The sequence below is a fragment of the Strigops habroptila genome, chromosome 6 (assembly GCF_004027225.2).
Source record: "Strigops habroptila isolate Jane chromosome 6, bStrHab1.2.pri, whole genome shotgun sequence".
Classification (NCBI taxonomy): domain Eukaryota; kingdom Metazoa; phylum Chordata; class Aves; order Psittaciformes; family Psittacidae; genus Strigops; species Strigops habroptila.
The window spans coordinates 63,760,156-63,778,963 of NC_044282.2; the positions used below are offsets into that span (position 1 = coordinate 63,760,156).

Consider the following 18,808-nt stretch of genomic DNA (forward strand, 5'->3'; position numbering starts at 1 on the left):
CCGTAGAGCCGCGGCGGGCGCAGGAGCCCACCCCGCACCGCCGGCCCGGGCACTCCCACTCAGCCGCCATAGGCCGCACGGTCGCCATGGCAACGGCCTCCCCGCGAAGCCCGCCCTGCCGCCGCGCGCATGCGCGCCGCCTCGCGCCGCGGCTCCCGCGCCGCCTGAGGGGAGGAGGCAGAGGAGGGCAGGGGGCAGGCGCGTGCGGCGGCGCGTGCGCGCGGAGGGGTGGCTGGCGGAGCCGTTAGGATGTCGCGTTACGGCCGCTATGGAGGTGGTGAGTACCCGCGGCGCGGCGAGGGGCGGGCGGGCGGCTGCGGCGAGGGCAGGGTCGTGGAGCTTTCGGAAGGGGCGATCGCCGCGGGGAGCCGGGCGGAGCGGCCGGTGACGGGGAAGGAAGGCGAGGCGGCCGTTGCTGTCGTTGTCGCCGCCGCCATTTTGCGTCAGCGGCCGTTGCGGGGGGGGGAGGGGGTTGTGCGCGCGTGCCGCCGCTCGTGGTGAAGGCGGGAGCGGGCCGCTCAAACAAGATGGCGGCGCCAGGCGTGAGGCGGAGCGGAGGCGCCGCTTCCCTGGGAGCCCGCTCCCGCGCCGGCGCTGACAGCCGCCTTGCTCCCGGCAGAGACCAAGGTGTACGTGGGGAACCTGGGCACGGGCGCGGGCAAGGGCGAGCTGGAGAGAGCCTTCAGCTACTACGGGCCCTTGAGAACCGTGTGGATCGCGAGGAACCCGCCGGGGTTTGCCTTCGTGGAGTTTGAAGACCCGAGGGATGCTGAAGATGCTGTCCGTGGACTTGATGGAAAGTACGTGTGCATGTCATATGTTTTCAGAAGCTACAGCCGGTTTTAAGACCAGGGTTTTCTCTCTGGTTCTTCTCCTTTTTGTAGTTCTGCCATAAACAGTAGCAATTAACTTAGAGGCATCATGGACCTGTTGCAGGGTGATTTGTGGCTCCAGAGTTAGAGTGGAAGTGTCAACTGGGATGCCTCGTCGCTCCCGTTACGACAGGCCTCCGGCCCGGCGCCCCTTTGACCCAAACGACAGATGCTATGAGTGTGGTGAGAAAGGCCACTATGCTTATGATTGTCACCGCTATAGTCGCCGAAGAAGGAGCAGGTACGTGTGGGGCCGGAGTGGCTGGATTGCTTCACCAGATCACTTTTGTGTAGCTCTTGCTAGCCAAGAACAGAATGTTGCACCAGTTTTCTTTAAACTTTAACGCTAGAATAATTGTATAGGTGTATATTACAATTTGTTGCTATTTCTATCAAATGTTACTATCTTAATAATCAACCTGGTCAAAACCTTTCAGGTTTCTTCGTTTGAGTCAGTCGCCTTGATTCAGAATGTCACGAGCCTTAAGATTTCATGCTGAGGCGCCTTGCAAATCCGACACTTAAGATCCTCCTAGACCTTGAGGTGATCAGCATAAGAGGCCAGATCCCCTCGAGCCATCTACACGTAGCTTCACCTTATTCTTTAAGGGCAGAAAATTTGAGACGGTGATCGCCGTAACAGTAAATTTGGCTTTCAATTGGGGCCCCCCTCCGGTTTAGAAAGAGGAACACCAGATTGACCACATTCCCACCTAGAAAAATCTTCTTGCGTCAATCAAGCCTCACCCTGGCTCATTGGGCTGTCAGTTTGATCGTCGTTAGATTGAAGAGAACACCTAGATGCAGCGATCGGCTATAGATACTTCTAGATCGTCTAGATCTGCTAGACCTTGGGCCAAAGAGGGTCGACCTGCAAACTTGCAAGGTTTATTTTAAATACGCATTACAGTGTTTTCTATTCTAATGTAATTCTGCAATGTCATTCAGCTTTTAACATTTTTCTAGGTAGTAAAATGCTCAAGACGAGTAGGCCCAGAGATTTTTCCAACTGACAGATGCTAGTTCTTTAGTTGTCTGAAATAAGTTTTGACTTCAGCAGGGCCTCACGTGCACTGGTTGCTGCAGCTGTGTCCTGATACCTTTTTTCTCTAACCTAAACCCAGGTCCCGGTCGAGATCCCGTTCACGGTCCCGAGGTCGAAGGTATTCTCGCTCACGCAGTCGGAGTCGTGGTAGGAGGTGTGTTTAAGTTTGTCTCTTATTCCTATTTGCTGCTTCTGCTTAGAAAAAGCTACACTTGTCTAACTTTTATCAACTTCTTTGCAGGTCCAGGTCAGCTTCCTATCGTAGATCCCGCTCTGTTTCTCCTCGTAGGTCTAGGTCTGTGTCTCTCCGCCGGTCCCGATCGGCATCCTTGAAGAGATCAAGGTAATTAGTGTTAATTTTTAATAGCTTATGTGCTTTGTTCTTGTTGTTTTTTTCCGCTTTAGTTAGGGGATTCACAGAGGTATTTTTGCAGACTGCAAAAGGTCTTGACCTCTAGAAATCTGATTTTAGCATGCTTCAAAAAGTCTCTGATAATCCCAGTTGAATTTACAGGTGTGGTTGTACGATCAGTTTTGTGCACTTACCCAGCTGCATATCCCATACTGGATTTTGATGTCTAAAACATCTAATGATCGTGTAGATTGAGTTGACTTTGATTTTGTTTCAATTTTTCTTAATTTTTTATTTCAGGTCTAGATCAAGATCTAGATCTAGGTCCAGATCTGTTACATGGCCCCGAAGCAGGTAAGATCTCTTCTTTGACTGCGGGTGCTTAGTAGAAGTTGCTGAAAAGTTTGTTTAGGCTTTTTAACAGCTGTTAAGGTTTTTCAGAAAAAGCTGTGTTTTCTTTCCATTAATATCGGGTCTGTAGTTCTAAAAAGCGGTGCAGAAGGTTGTTCTTTCTCCTTTTATTGTTTTACATATTACTGATATCCAGGTCCCAGTAGTCATCGCAGAACTGTTTTCATCAGGTTGTATTAACTGCTAACAGAGCAAACAAATTTAGAATTAATCAGAAAAGGTTTTTCTTTTTTCTTTTTATAGCACAGAGGAGATTGTGGATTCTTCCCTTTATTAGTCAGAGGAATAGGGATGCCCTTCTGGTAGTGTATTAAAGCATTAATGCATATATTCAGGCAAGTCACAAAGGGCTTGTTAGTACTGAGTGTTATAGCTGCTTCCAGCTCTGTTGAATAACAAAAGTGTCAGCCTGCAGGAGCTGAATTAAATTGGAGAGAAAAACTTGTCAGAATTATTTTGTACCAACAAATGTGCCATAACATGGAATTTTAAAGGAACACAGTGTGTCATTTGTTGTCCTAAGTTGTAGTTTAATCCTTCCATAGTAAATGAATGCAGCTTCTGCTTTGTGCAACCTTGTCCAGGCAGTATGGCTGATACAGATTGATGAGATGTCCGGGGCAAGATGTCATAGGAGAACAAGAGTAAATTGAAGTTCTGCTCTGAAGGAAATGGTGCTGCTCTTGCCTCAGCGCATTCCCAGGCCTGCTGTTCTGGTTTGATGGCTGCTCTTTGAAATAAACAACATAACCATAGCAACCAAACACAGGAAAATAAAAGGAAAGCTTTAGCTGAAGGGAGTAAGTGGAAAAGGCCATAGCTGAAGATGGGAGATTCAGTGCTGAAAGGTAGTGGTACTTTCTGAGAGTGGAACAGCAAGGAATGACAGGAGTTTTTAGGGAATGGAGAGATGAAGACCAGAAGGTGGCTGCTCTAAGAAATAGTTCAGAAGCTAATAGAAAGAGAAGGGAAATTCCCTGAGGCAGTAGAGCAATGCCTTTCGCTGATCAGGTACGCTTTCTCTACCTGTCAGTAAAATACGTTGCATCTTAATACCAGTTCTTAAACATTTGGTGTGAATCTTGCTGTCTCAAACATGGGAACATGCATGCTACCAGCTTCCCTGCTGAGCTGTGTTTTTTCTTGCTGTAGGTCTAGGTCTCATGGCAGATCAAAATCTGGCTCACCGGCTAAGAGGTAAGCATACAGTGATAAACCTGCAGTAGTATCTAGAATTCAGTAGTGGGTTTGAATGACTAAGAGAGCCTAGTCCTTTAGAAAAATGTCCCCCAAACGTGTGCCCAGCTAATCTGCTGGTGGTATGACTGAGATTATAGAATTTCCTCTGCAGCTATTTGGAATATGTTCTTTGTTTTCATTACCTCTTTGTAGTTTCCAACATAGTACTTTTTCTGTGTGTGTGTGTCTGTGTTCAGTTGTGTTAAATTTTTCTATCCACCAGAAAAAGGGCTTTAGGTTTATTAAGGCTGTTGATAAAACAGCAGGAATCTGTGATGTATCTTTTTTCAAAGCTGTGCCTCTACTACCCCTTGTTTTCCTGTTCTGTCTACTGAAGAAAGTTGCTTAAAATAAGGCTCCATGCTAAATAAATTCCCTGTCAGAGTAAAACTTGATTTGAAAACTTTAATATTTTAAAAAGCTTCTGGCCAGTTTCCTGTAGTGATTCCATTGCTGTTTAAGATGCTTATTTATTAGTTTTTTAATATAAAAGTTCAGTTTGACTTTTAAGCTGCATTGATGATATTCTGTTTTGACAGTCGGTCAAAGTCCCGATCACCATCTCCAAAGAGAAGGTACGTTGATCTCCCTACTAATAACATAGACCACGTAGAGCTGGCAGTTTAGTATCTGCAGTGATCTCTGCTGAGGAGTTTGACTGCTGCTTGTAGGAAAATACTGGAAAGGTATTTTGCCAAGATCTCTTCAACAGAAATAATGTTGTGATTGTGGTTTTATATATGGTAAATATATGTGTGGTAATAATTCTTTGGGATACTGGTTACATAGCAGCGTTACATCTTGTCTTTGTCTGCTCCTATGTTCAGTTCACCAACAGCTTTATTGCATAGAGACTTTCAACTGCTGAGCTTAAAGCACAGAATAAATGTAGGGATTAGTTTTGAGCCTCATTAAAAGCTACAGTGAAATTGGGGAAGAGAGAGTGGAGTAACCTGCATACCAGTCAGGAGTGGAAGATAACATGGAGCCTGTTAGTTTTACTGTTGTTACTTGAGATTAATTTTCCCCCAAAAAAATTGGCAAATAATTATCTCTCTGTGTGTATGCAGATAGGTGTAGTGACAGAATCAGCAGCTTTTCTCCTAGTCTGAATTCTTTAATTTGCCATTTTTACAGCTTCAGTGTTCAGGATTTGTGGGGAGGAGATACATTCTAGTAAATAGTAGTAGACCTGCCACAGCGTGTCCCTTGCCTTGGTGATCTTTCTGCCCTGCAAGTTTCGGGTTTGGTTTGGGATCACAATCACAAAGGACTTGAATAAATGCTCAATGTTGAGTGATCATGATAATAAGTTTTGACAAGTTGCTGTATCGGAACAGTGAAGAAATATCCTGCCTCCGTGAAGGTCACTTGATCACAATTTAATTGTATTATAAAAGTAACAGTAGAGAAATGCAAAAATATGAAAGTTGAAAAAGGTATTATCTCTAACATTAAATTGTCAACCCATTATCTTTGTCGGTAGTGATTTTTTGTATTTTATAATAACAGTGCTTAAAGGGTGTGGAGTAGGCTGAGTATTCTCCTGTTGCTTTTTCTTGTATTTGTGTATCCAAAATGACTACTGAAATGTTAACTGTGGATTCTTTTCCTTTCAGTCGTTCACCATCAGGAAGCCCTCAAAGAAGTGCAAGTCCTGAAAGAATGGATTAAAGTTAAAGTTAATCTTTTAGGAAGAAAGTTATTTTGCTTACATTATTATAAGGGATTTTGTGGTGTCTTTGTAAATGTAAGAATGTAGATAGGAGAGTATATCAACTAAAATTTGGCATGATCTGGGTCTTCTGAGTTAGTCACACTAATAGACTAGCACAGGTCTCTTTTTATTGTATGAATTAACTTCCTGTGAAATGAAAATGCGGGACTTTTTTATTGGCACATTGAAATAAAATGTGTATTTTTAACTAAAACTCCTCTGTAGTAACCCTGCTGCTTCTGTTAACCTTTGGGTAATTTTAGCTGTGTGCCATGTAATGTGGATGACAAATGTCTAAAATGGATGGGGGTGACTAATACCGGTGTCTTCTCCAAGTAGTCACTTTTCACATTTATTGTTGAATGCTGCTTGGTGAAAGGATCAGTTTCTGCTTCCTTTGAAATGGAATTTAAAATCCAGCTCTGTCTGCAGATGGCCAAAAATTAGCATATGCACTTTTTATTCCTTTTATGATATTTAGTGGGCATTCGTTTCCCCTCCCTGATCTGACTGTTCTGCAAAGCTTACTCTGATGCTTGACTAGTTGTGATACCAGATGCCCAAAGACTTAAGGATGAACTTTTATTCAAAACAGTGACATCTTCATAAAAGAATAACATCTGCAGAGACCTATAAATGTAACAGAAATCATTAATAACTTGACAGTTGCCACTTCAGCTTGTTACATTTTTTTTGTTCTTTAGGCTATTAATACAAAGAAAACTTCTTAAAATGTTTCAAGGCACGTTTTCTTTTTTTGAGGGAAGATGTAAGGTCTTCTGACCTACTTTCTGAAGGACCTTAGGAGAATGTGTTGAGAGGCAAAAAAGAAAGCTGTTACTAGTCTATATGCATCTCACTTAAACTTTCCTCCTTAAAGTGAAAGATTCTCACAGCTGACCTCAGGAATTCTAACCTGCTTCACAGAAATCCATATGGTTTTAAAGCAGCCCAGATCTTGGAGATGGTTTTGTTGAATTAAGCTATTTTCTTACAGCAAATGCACACCTGCAGGATTAATCATTTGTGTATAGGTATGTCAAACTCTGTGTTTGTACTCATTCTGTAGAAAAGAGTTGTATGATAAGGCACTTTGACACAGATCACAGCAAGAGACTGGAAGCAATGTTAGACTGAACAAACAAGCTGGTAGCTGGAGGGGAAAAAAGCAAACGTATCTAGCGGAAATAAAGGCCAGTTTCAGCAGCAAACAGGCACTGAAATGGAAAGTGAGGCTTGTTGCAGCTTCTTATGAAGTCTGTCATGGCAGTTTGCTTCCAATGTGTAAAGCACAGCAGAAAAAAAATTGCTAGATTAACTTTGGTCACACTTTGGGTAACAAAGTCATGTTCAAAACCCAGTTTTCCTGTTAACAGTGGCTTTATGGAGCTTTTTCAATGTATGAGTAAATAGTCTAGTTCTGAACATACTGTCATGCTGCAGCATTGTCTGGCCTTTATGCCTGGTCCTAACTGTTGGGTGCTTGGTGTCTGCCTGGACACTCCTGTGGTGCTCAGCAATGGGGATTAGTGTTTCATCTGCTGGGTGCAGTGATCAATACTCTGGCAATATCCATTTAAATTCCACTGTCACCACAATGGGGGGGTGGTGGTGGTGACACTGCAGTGATGTAGCAGAAATTCCCAAAGCCTGTGTCTTGTGTTTGGAATATTTCCTGGTTGTGCATTGCCTACCCAGTTCATAGTGTACCTGGTGAGAGGCATATGTATGCCAGTGCTCTGGAATTTGATGAGCTTTTTTCTCTTCTGTACTCTTAAGGCATGCCTACTCCACAATAAACCTGCAGACTGATGTGACAGCTGTACTGGTACCTGTTTTTCAGTACCCAGGAACACTGTGGAAGATGGAGCAGAGGAGCCTGGGGTTTCTGCAGGGGACTGAGGTTCCTCTAAACCTGGGATTAGTGGTGAGAACCTGAGCAAGGAGGCAGGGCTGTGCCTGCAGAAGGACAGCCAGCACTTGTGAGGTACAGAGAGGGAGCAGTACCAAATCTGTGCAGCTGTGGTGCCTCCCACAGCTCTGGCCATCATCCTTGGAGCAGGCTGTGCAGCTCCAGCTGTCTCCTGAGCTTGGTAGTTCACCAAAAAATTCCATACAGTGTTTGCACACTCTAGGAAAAGATGCCTGGAGATGGATGTGCTTGTGTGACGGCTGCTGCTGGGACCAGAAGCCCTGCACCTCTGGGTGGGGTGTGTGCACCCTGGGTGCCTCCCTGTGGGTGGTGGGCAAGGTGACATGGGCCTGGGGTAAATCCCGCTCCCACAGAGGTGATGGTGCTCCTGCCTCTGGTTTACAACCTGAACTTAGCATTTCCTGAACTTGGATCAGATGGGCTTTATCCTCCAAAAGGCACCAGCCCTTAGTATGAACTGCAGCCACGTAATGTGTGACCATGCGTGTGCCAGGAGAATAGTGGGGTGCTTGTTCTGGGGGTCAGGGTGGCAGAACTGCCTTTAATGAACATCAGAAACATGGAGGTTTTCATCAGACAGGCACCTGTTACAGGGTTTTGGGGATGATGCATAGTTCATGTGGAAACACAACATTAAGATGATGGTTTTCCTTCAGCTGTTGCATATTCAGGACTATAGACAGATGCACCTGCTTCATGTCAGCAGCCAGTGCATAGTGCAGAAGATGCTCTCTGGCTTTGAAATAAGAGTTAAACCAGGGGAGCCCAGCCAGGCAGCTGGGATAATCCCAGGACGCCATCCTCTGCAAAGCTATTCTGTGTGACCGCTGCATACCTGTGCCATTGCAATGCTGCTGTCAGACCTGAAGGCTCCAGCCATGAGAGCTGCCCTGTTGCCCATCATGGGAAGGGCAGGGCATTCTTGGATGATCCCACACCAAGCTGTGGGGCAGGTCAGTGACAGGGAGAGAGCAGCAGCCAACACAGCTGAGAGCACTCTGCTGGGAATAGCTAATGTTGTAAGGAACAACCACAACTTTATGAGCCTTCTCACATGCGCCACATGCATTAGCAGATAGATACTCTCCTGCCGCAGCGTGAGCTTGACATGCCATGTCCCTAAGCAAAGTGCTTTCAGTGCATTTTTACTGCAAAATAAAACCTAATGCCCAGGGTGAGGCTGGACAGAGGGTGAGAGCTCTTTGCACAGACCAGGCAGTGGCAGGGGTGGTGACAGGAGTTAAAGCCAGCAGAAACCATGGGTGAAAACCACAGAGGAGGAAGAAAGTTTCCAAATGGGATGTATCACCCAGGGTGGTTTGAAAGCACCATTCAGCACCTGGCAGGATTTCTGGCTAATCTGCTAGAGGCACTTACCCCTCTCGGTGGTAGGAGTCACCATTCCCTTTCCTTATGCAGTGTTGAACACGAGCCATGTAGTATGGTTGTATTCCTCACCCGGGTGGAGCAGCGTGTTGGGGAAGTGAGACTGGGGAGGGACAGCAGCATGTCAGTGATTGCGAGTGCACACCAGGGACCAGAAAGGGTCCTGAGGTTCATATACAGACAGGGGTGGTTGTGGTGGCACAGTTCCCTGCCACAGGACCCAAGCAGCTCACAGGGATGGGGGGAGGTTCACCTTGTTGACAGCATCAGGCCAGTTCTGGGTTTCCAGGCAGAAAGCCGAGTGCTTCGGGTACACAACACCGCCTTTGCCCTTCAGGGAGCCATCCAGGTTGTTCCCGGTGTAAAACTGGATGCCAGGCTGGGTGGTGTGAACCTCCATGGCCCTGCCGGTGGGTGGGTGGCGAGCCCTGCGGAGATGCCAGGAAGGAATCTTTTACAATGAGTGTGGTGAGACACTGTCACGGGTAGCCCAGAGAAATGGTGGATGCACAATCCCTGGAGACATTCAAGGCCAGGCTGATGTGGTTCTGGGCAACCTGATCTAGTTGAAGATGTCCCTGCTCATTGCAGGGGGGTGGACTAGTTGACCTTTGAAGGTCCCTTCCGACCCAAACTGTTCCATGATTCTATGCCAGTAGAGGATGCCAAGGAGCTGGCTGAACAGCCAGGGGTGGGAAACTCCTTCTGGTGTCCCAACCTACCTAGCCACGAGGCGTCGAGCCTGCTCCTGCTGCAGGCAGAAGTTGTGGTCAAAGCCGTCCAGGCCAAACTTCTGCAAGTGCTTCCCCAGCTCCACGGGCTGCCGGAGATCAAAGCCAGTGCCCTGCACGGCAGCCACCTCCCCTGGACAAGGAGAATAGCAGTGTCATCTGTCACATGCCAGCGAACACCCGCAGCACTGGCCTCTGTGCAGGGCTGAGATCCCTTCCTTTGGTGAGCTGAGGGGTTTAAGCTGTTTGTGATCCTTGTGTCACTGAGGTGCCTGCCTTTGAGCAAGCTTGCCTTGTGGCCACTGTGACTCAGGCTGGGGCATCACCACTTTGTCCCACCAGCAGTCCCTGGGGACACTGCTGTGCTTAGCCAGGATAAAGAATTGCCAAGGAGCCAGAAAACAACAGGGGGAGCTTGTATGTGTAACTATGTAAGTTAATTATTATAAACCCCAAACTTATTAGCTATTAATATTTATATATGCCTAAGATTTATATACATATAGTCTGTCTTTAAAGGAATGAATCCTCCAGATCTTTGAACAAACATCCATGAGAAGGCCAAAAAGGTGTTCCAGGATGGTGAATATGAGCTGTATAATCGGACCAGTCCCCCTCTGCTTCAGGGCATGGGGGGGGGGGGGGGGGGGGGGGGGGGGAAGCTTAAGACCATAAACCCAGCATTTTCTCTCAAGTCTTTTTTTAAGGCCTGATGTGGGGAAACAGCTTCCTGTGATACAGCTCTTGCAGTGAGAATGACCCTAAGACATACTAAACACAGTGCAAAACACAGCCATCCCAAACCTTTGTGAGAGAGGCAGAGGAGGGGTAGGGAAGGGAATTTTTCCCTAAAATCATATTTTTCTATCCCTCTCTAAAGGGAGAGCTTTCCAAAGATGTTGGGAATTGCAGAGCTGGAGCATCCTGGCCCTGCTGCTGGTCCCATGTGCTGTGCTCTGCTCGCAGCAGTAACGCACCCAGCTTGGCTGCAGCTCTGCACCAGTTCTGCTCTGCAAACCTTGAGAAACAGGACATCTCTGTGGCTTCTGATCCTATCTAAAAGGAGCACATTCACTGAATTCAGCTGTGGGGCACAAAACCACCTTGAAAACAAACCATTTTGGTTTACGCACTTAGATAAAATACAGCAGCCATCGCACGCAGGGGCTCTGTCTTTAAACCTCGTCTAAGCCCAGGGCTAAGACTACACACAGTTTTATCAGCTTCAACGGCTACATCTACCCAAAACACCAACAGGGAACTGCAAAAAGCTGCAGTGGAGATGTGAAACAGCTCCATGGTGAAATCAGTGAGGAGAAGCAGGGCAGTAGCTTTGGTACAGCCTTAAGCTCTTCCCCAGCTTGAGCCCAGGCACGGCACACCAAGCTGAGCAAAGGGCAGCGGGGCTGGGAGACCCACTCCTCCAAATGCAAACCAATGCATGCACGCACAGTGGTTTGGGTTCATGAACAGATATAACTCTGGTTTTACCAGACACCTGAGCTAAAAGCTTTCTTTTGCCTTTTCAAAGCCTGTCTCGCTCTCCCTCCTGAAGCCAGGAGGTGCACTCAGCAAAGCAGCCCTGTGATAACACCAGGGAAACAAGCGCTGCCATTTCCAGCAGAGCCCATGCTTACCAGAAGCCGCCCAGGGGCTCATGCAGTGCTGGGGCACACATCCTGCCCCGCACCCGGCTTCTCTGCCCTTTGTGCTTTTCATTCTTAAAACCAATAAAACTTCGTATCAAGAATTATTTTGCAATTAGATCAACTCTTACTGCAACTCAGCACAGTCACACTAAATGAAAAGCCATTTTCAGGAGGGTTGCAGTCAAGCCGCCCAAAGCAAGGTGCCCCCTTGTTAAGTGGTGGGGCCATTGCTGAGTGCATGTGCTCGGTGCTGGATCTCCTGCAGGTACGGGGAACATGTTCCTTGTCCCAGCTTGTTCAGATTATTTAACTTAGCAGCTTGATCATTTATAGAATCATAGAATCACAGAATGGTTTGGGTTGGAAGGGACCTTAAAGCTCATCTAGTTCCAACCCCCTGCCACGGGCAGGGACACCTTCCACTAGACCAGGTTGCTCAAAGCCCCGTCTAACCTGGCTTTTATGAGGAGAAACATGCTGTTTTCTTTAACTGGCTTTCCTCTTCTAGCCATGCAGAACATTAAACACAGGAAAGAAAAGTGTTGGTTTTGTGTTTTCAGCCTCCCAGCTAGTAGTGCCAGCTCTCCTATCCCAGTGAGGGGATTGATGGCTCAGCTCTTGCAGCAAAAGGTGATGCTGGGCTCCTGAGCACTAGAGATCCCAGCAGCTCTAGAGCTCAGTGCCGAAGTCCTTACCCATGGGTGAGGGCCCTGTTGTGCCCGGGGTCCCCTGATGTGTCCCCTTTGCCAGGCAGTGCTGTTCCCTGATACCCGCACACACTCATGTGTAAAACCACCTCCACTGTGTGCAGCGTGTGTCTCACCACTCACCAGTGGGGATCTTGGTGTTGTCCACAGGCAGGTAGGAATCTGCTTCAATAGAGACCTCATGGTCATAGATATCCTGTGAACCCTGTAGGAGGATGGGAAATACTGGTTTTCCTGCTGCAGCCCTTCCACTATTTGAGCAGCTCTAAGCACACCCCAGAAGTGACTGCCCACGGTGGTGGTACAACTGATCTTGTAGTGCCTGGGGGACCTCCTGGCTGTTATCCCCCCTTCACCCTACAGGACAAAGGTACCAGCACAGACAAAAACCTGCATGGGACCTAGGAGCTGTAAATCCTGCGAGACTATCAGTCTGAACTGGTATCTCATGGAGTACTACCACCCTGCAGATCCATTAGCCAAAACATGCTGGCTGCTCAGCACACAGCAATGGGCAAAAGGGGAAGGAAGCAAGCATGGGGAAGTGTAACCCATCTCCTGCAGCACGGGGCGGGCTGCACTCTTCTTCGCCTCCTGCAGCCTTGGGGATGCTGGCAGGGAGCCTGCTGGGCTGGAAGGGGAGCAGGATCTAAGCCGAGCCTGCACGTCCCCGTCTAATCTGAACAGCAATTTCATGGCCAAAGGTCTCCTGTTCATCTGGAAACACACCTGAGCCACATGCTGCAGGTGTTGATACTACTGTACCACTGGGAGGACAAACAGAGGGTAAGCTAACAACTGCACAGCCATTATAGAATCATAGAATCACAGAATGGTTTGGGTTGCAAAGGACCTTAAGACCATCTAGTTCCAAACCCCCTGCCATGGGGACAACTCCCACTAGACCAGGTTGCTCAAGGTCCCCTCCAAGCTGGCCTTGAACACTGCCAGGAGTGGATCGTTAGGGCAGTAGCCTGGGCAGACCTCCTGCATGGAGGGGCTGGGATGTCTCTCACTAACCCTTCTAAGGGTCTTTGTCTCAGGTCCAAGTGTGACTGCACTATCCCATCCTATTGCTCTGTCCAGCAATATTTAATTTCCCAGATCCTTCTCCTCCAAGCACAGTTATAAGAAGGGTGAGACTCAAATGAAGCTGCAATACAGTGCTTGTCTAGTTGGCAGGACTCTGGTATGTGGCAGCTCTCTGCACCCTGATACTTCCCCACCTTGGCTGCCTCACATCCTCTTTCCATGATGCTTCTCCTCCCCATTTTGACCTCGGTAATTCCGTGCTGCACTGACTCTGGCTGGCACTACAGCCACTGATCTCAGCTGCACCATCCACACAAGGGTTCCAACGTATGTTGTCTCAGAAATGCCCAGAGAAGGCAGCTAAGAAATGCCAGTCCATCACTAGGGTATTAGTTCTGTACCTTCTCTGCAACCTTTCACAGGGACCAGGAGAGACCGAAACTCCAAGTTACACTCAAACGGAGAGTTAATATTCATGTCTCTGTTCACAGTGCTCTGGGATAATGTGTCCTCAGTTGAGGTCTATGTGATTCAGTCATGTCCCAGCCCATGATGCATAGAGACAACCCTCACTGCTGTATCCCCAGAAGCATGCTGAGTCCCCGTAGCATGTTGGTTTCAGCATCTCATGGGAAGCCCATGGATCATCCCATGAGTCCCCAGGCTTTCTTCCCTGCACAGTGTCCCCCCATGGGGCTCATCTCTCCATGCTTACCTGTCCTGCCAGGTTGAAGTACGCGTGGTTTGTCAGGTTGATGGGTGTTGTCTTGCTGGTCTGGGCTCGATAGTTGATGGCCAGCTCCTCACCAGTGAGCGTGTAGGTCACCCAGACTTGCAGGTCGCCAGGGTAGCCTTCCTCTCCATCGGGGCTGAGCCGGAAGAAGCAGACGCCATTCGGGAGGACCTGGGGGCTCCAGAGAACCTGCAAGGACCCAGGCACAAAGATACTCAAGGAATAATGCACTGAAATATAACTTTTTCAATCATCTTTCCTGCTCTTACTCCTAGAAGGGAAAAAACCCCAACAAACCCAAACAGCCTCCCCATGAAGGACTAAAACCCAATATCTCCTGGTTGAAAAAGAATAAAGGAAGTGGGAGGAAACACAAGCACCAGCCTGCCCATGGTCAGCCAATGCCAGCAGCAGGGAGCAAGGTTTCCAATGAGCAGCCAAACAACCGAGGCAGTTTGCTCTGATGGGGATCTGTCCCAGCCTGTGTTACTCCATGCACAAGAGGGTCCATGTGTTGGTGTGCAACATCGCCTCAACAAGCTGCTCCCCTTCCCTTGGTTCAATCAGAGCTGGTTTCTAGGACAAAATACACACAGGGAGCTCCTGCTTAGGGGCTGGGGTTGGGTTAAATGATACCAAAGGTATTGCCAGGTGCATTCATGTGTCAGTGCTGATCCAGAGAACTGAGACCTCTCTGTTTCTTGCCCCTTCCAGAAACCAGGAAGACAAAACCTTGGAGCCAAACCTGCTGGTGAATGAAGCAAGCCAGCATGCTGTAAATTTAGCTGCCCAGACAGCCTGTTCGACCCTGGCCACAGACCTGATGCTAAGCAGATATCTCAGTCCCTTGCAGAACAGATGTGTGACAAAAAGTGAGGTGCCCAGTTTCTGGAGCTTTGCATCTACCTAAACTAGGAACAGAGGCCACATAATGCTTTAGAGATGACCCCTTTCATGTCCTATGGAGATATCACAAACTCAGGGCACTTGTCAAAAGCCAACATTTTCACCAAACACATGAGCTGAGGGTGCCAAATAAAATCACACGATGGTTTGGGTTGGAAGGGACCTTAAAGCTCATCCAATTCCAACCCCCTGCCATGGGCAGGGTCACCTTCCACTAGACCAGGTTGCTCAAAACCAGTGATGAGCAGGCTGCAGAGCAGGTCCTCCTGCACCGAGAGCTTCCACTGCAGCTCCCACTGCTGTGGGTCACTGGGGTTTTATATATGAGTTTCTATTTAAGTTCTTCGAAGCAAAAGCTATTAAAGGCCAGCAAGCACACAGATATCACTGTCTTTTAAAGCTAAGAGTGTTATTTTCTAAGGCTCCCCACCCTCCCAGCAGTGTGGTCAGATATTGCCACCATGTAAGTGTGTCTGCAAACTTCCTCGTGATCAGACCACACACTGACCACAGCACCGAGGTCTGCAAGACAAGGAAAAAACAATGAGATGGCCAAGACAGTCACAGCCAAGAGCCAGCACGTCTCGTTTTTGTTAGGGCTGACCACAGGTCTCTGCACAGTGATGACCATGACCTGGTTGGAGGGGATCTTGAGCAGGGGCTTGAGCATGCCCCATGGGACAGAGGACACAAAGCCTTTACTGGGAGGTGTTGCTGCCTTGTCCGCATCAAGCTGGCATGCCTTCAGCAAGGGGAAGAGGCAGGAGAGACCATGTCCCCTCTGCAGAAGACAGCCTGGAAGTCCTGGGTGCAAAGGAGGGCATCCGATGATTCCAGCTCACTGCGGTCAGGGTGTATAAAGAAACTTCAAACCAAGTTGTCCTCTTCCGGGGTAAAACAGCCAAGTCACCCCAGTGATGCCTTTTTCCTAATGCTGCTGAGGAGTGTTTGATCCTGATCTGATGCCAATTCACACTGTGCTGCCCAAAGGTGAGGTTTTTTCCAGACACTAGGACTTTTGCCCCATCAGCCTGGATGTCCTTTCACAAACAAAACATTAACCCAGGGAAGCAGCTGCACCAGCACATTCACATGTGATCCTCTGGGGAAAGGTGTGCTTGCTGGTTACACATGCATTTGATCCAACAAAGTCCAAGGCTTCAGGGAAGCAGAGACTTTAGAGCCGTATATGCAGTATACATCCATATACAGGTATCAGCAAGGTAATCAGCAAGGCTTTCAAGAGAGGAGATGCTCCATGGTTCTTACCACCTGTAGCGCATGGATGGTATCCAGAATTCAGCAGCAGCTCTTGGGAGAAGATAGGAAGGATTGAGTGCCCTGAGGCCAGGGAAAGGTTATTTTATCTCTGGAGGTCATAGGGAAGGGCTGACAAGGGGACACAGCAGTGCTGGGGCATTTTGTAATGCAATAACCACGCTGAACCCACAGCACCACCCTGCTCTCTCGTTACTTGGGAGCGCTAGCAAAAGCAAGCAGCAATGATATTCAGTTTCTGCAGACCTCAGACTTTCTGACTCTGTGGCCTGATAACATTCTGGAGCTACGGCCAGGTAACAGCCTTGAAACCATGCACAAGGCTGGGTCCTCACCACTATGTCCCAACCCCAGTTCTGCAGAGCAGCACCTCACCACAGGACACCCCCATCAGGACTGGGCTCACAAGGCCTCAAGGGCTGCAGTAACACAGAGGAAGCACAGGAACCCTCTGCACGGCAGCCAAGGATGACATAAGCGATCCCTGCTAAGCCACCCACCAAAGACAAGCCAACCCAGCAGCTCACAGGTTCTCACTTCTCCCATTCCTGCATTTACAGCACTTTCTGGGAGCTGATTCAACTCAACAACCACCAGAAAACCCTGCAGGGTGGGGAGTGCAGACACCGTATCCTCTTGCCACAGCCCCACAGGCTGCATGCTGGAGGACACCGGGACCAACCAGCCTGGTTTTCACCTTGTCAAATCCCCTGGCTCCTCCGTGCAGGCTGTTGGGCCCATTGTTGAGGAAGAGCTGATAGTCCTTCCCGTCCAACGTGAATCTCCCCTTCGCAATCCTGTTGGCAACGCGCCCCACGACGGCACCGAAGAAGGGGTGCTTCCTCGTGTAGCCTGCCCAGAAAGAGTCGGTGGTTAGACAGGGGGAATGGGACAGGATGGGTGGTCTCCAGATGTGCTTATGGACTAAATAGGTGACTGCAGACTCCATGTTTCACAGGACACACACCTCACTAGTCACGCACATTTTGAGCAACCTGGTCTAGTGGAAGGTGTCCCTGCCCATGGCAGGGGGTTGGAACTGGATGAGCTTTAAGGTCCCTTCCAACCCAAACCATTCTGTGATCATATAATTCTATGATTTTTGATTAAAACAGCCTGATGGGACCTTATATTATTTGCAGATATGCAGAAAAGGCCTCTCACTGCCAGTCAAAGCATGACAGAGAACTGCCCCATCAGAGGGGCAACCTGGAGGCACCAATGTCCCCATTCCCCATCCAGCACCAAGCCCAGGCAGCAGAAGTTGTACTTATTCATCCCATGATTTGAAGGGGACCCTTAGGAGCAGATCATGCACTGTGGCAATAAACCAGGAAACACTGGCTAAACTGCATGATTTTTTAATTGATTTTTTTTTTAAAGAGACAGATTCAGACCCACCTTCCAAAGTGTCAAAGCCCAGGACAACATCCGAAAACACCCCATCCCTGCCCCTTGTCTCCAGAGCGGCGATTATGCACCCTAAGGACAGGATCTCCACCTTCACGCTGCCTGACTTTAACGTGAATTTTTCCACCTCTCCTCCTCCTTCCTCCTGGGGCATGTGCCCGAACACCTCCCTCCTCACTTCTGTCATCGCTCCCCCAAACCTTCCCCCCCGGCACCAGCACCGGGAGCCGCGGCCCTGCAGGGACGGGAGCTCGGGAAGAAGCGGTGGTGGCCGGGAGCGGAGCGAACACGGATCTAGGGACCGGTCATAAACATCACATGGTCGCCTTGCAGCGCGGGGAGGAGTTTGGCCGAGCATCAGCCGCTCCCAACGCCCCGGCTCGGGGAGGCATGCGGCGGGGCTATGGAGGGATGCGGTGGAGCGTAGAGGGTGCCATCAGCCCTCTGGGTCTGGGCAGCTGGAGGTGGCAGAGGAGAGAGGGAAGGAGGCCGGAAAGAGGGAGGAAAAGCTGTATGCGCTTAGGCTTGCGCTGCCGGTGGAGGCAGCGCGGCTGGCAGGCTGCGCGGTCGGGACTTTCAGAGGGCAGAGCACCGCCGCCTCTTCCCCACTTCCATTACAGTGCTACAGCCTTCAGGGCCCTTGTAAAGTACAAAGAAAGCGTGAGAAAACGCTGTTTTCTCCCTTTATACCCCTCCCTGACACCCCACCACCCCCCCCAAGAGGGACAAGTCAGGTCTAGCGCCTGATGACGGAGCTGTAAATTGGGCTCAGGGCATTGCATAGAAGTTATAGAATCACAGATTGGTTTGAGTTGGAAGGGACCTTAAAGCTCATCCAATTCCAACTCCCTGCCATGGGCAGGGACACCTTCCACTAGACCAGGTTGCTCCAAGCCCTGTCCAACCTGGCCTTGAACACTGCCAGGGATGGGGCAGCCACAGCTTCTCTGGGCAACCTGTGCCAGTGCCTCACCACCCTCACAGGGAACAACTTCGTAATCTGTAACCTAAATCTCCCCTCTGTCAGGTTAAAGCCATTCCCTCTTGTCCTGTCCCTACAAGCCCTTGACAAAAGTCCCTCTCCAGATTTCTCGTAGGCCCCTTTTAGGTACTGGAAGACTGTTATAATGTCTCCCCTGAGCTTTCTGGCTGGCCAGGTGTTATTCTCGGGCTTACATTCACATGGTCCTGACCCAGACTCCATTAAGAATCGTCATATTTTGAAACACCAACCTTTTCTGTCTGTCTGTTCAGGCAACCTCAGTCAGAGGGAAAACCGTAGCAAAATTTAGGTAATGTGTGTGCACACTTTTGACATCTCTTGGCAAGGTTCAAGCGCAAGGTGAAAGAACTTCACTACAATTTGATATTGGTATATTTTTATGAGGTCCACTTTCAGAATTTGTT

The 18,808-nt window shown here is 48.8% G+C and overlaps 2 protein-coding genes across 5 annotated transcripts; one reads left to right on the plus strand and one right to left on the minus strand.

Moving 5' to 3' along the window:
• The first annotated feature begins 118 nt into the window (after positions 1 to 118).
• Positions 119 to 7,453, plus strand: SRSF7 (serine and arginine rich splicing factor 7). 2 transcript variants are annotated; one of them, XM_030490761.2, is made up of 9 exons: positions 119 to 277; positions 620 to 800; positions 937 to 1,113; positions 1,997 to 2,071; positions 2,159 to 2,260; positions 2,570 to 2,623; positions 3,833 to 3,877; positions 4,459 to 4,494; positions 5,539 to 7,453. In XM_030490761.2, exons 1-9 carry the CDS (start codon positions 250 to 252, stop codon positions 5,591 to 5,593), a joined length of 753 nt encoding a protein of 250 aa, XP_030346621.1. In that variant the 5' UTR covers positions 119 to 249; the 3' UTR covers positions 5,594 to 7,453. The 2 variants fall into 2 exon arrangements, 1 of the variants encoding a protein (XP_030346621.1); XR_003992047.1 differs by lacking the exons at positions 119 to 277; positions 620 to 800; positions 937 to 1,113 and adding an exon at positions 1,339 to 1,758 and having other exon boundaries at positions 5,539 to 5,695.
• Positions 1,899 to 17,708, minus strand: GALM (galactose mutarotase). 3 transcript variants are annotated; one of them, XM_030490755.1, is made up of 8 exons: positions 17,393 to 17,708; positions 16,689 to 16,843; positions 13,790 to 13,996; positions 12,166 to 12,247; positions 9,678 to 9,819; positions 9,209 to 9,383; positions 8,947 to 9,058; positions 1,899 to 2,245 (listed from the first exon to the last, which is right to left on the minus strand). In XM_030490755.1, the coding sequence occupies exons 1-7, from the start codon at positions 17,586 to 17,588 to the stop codon at positions 8,981 to 8,983; spliced, it is 1,035 nt and encodes a 344-aa protein (XP_030346615.1). In that variant the 5' UTR covers positions 17,589 to 17,708; the 3' UTR covers positions 1,899 to 2,245; positions 8,947 to 8,980. The 3 variants fall into 3 exon arrangements, with proteins under 3 accessions (XP_030346615.1, XP_030346616.1, XP_030346614.1); XM_030490756.1 differs by having other exon boundaries at positions 1,899 to 2,863; XM_030490754.1 differs by lacking the exon at positions 1,899 to 2,245 and adding an exon at positions 4,311 to 5,576.
• Between the last annotated feature and the right edge of the window lie 1,100 nt (positions 17,709 to 18,808).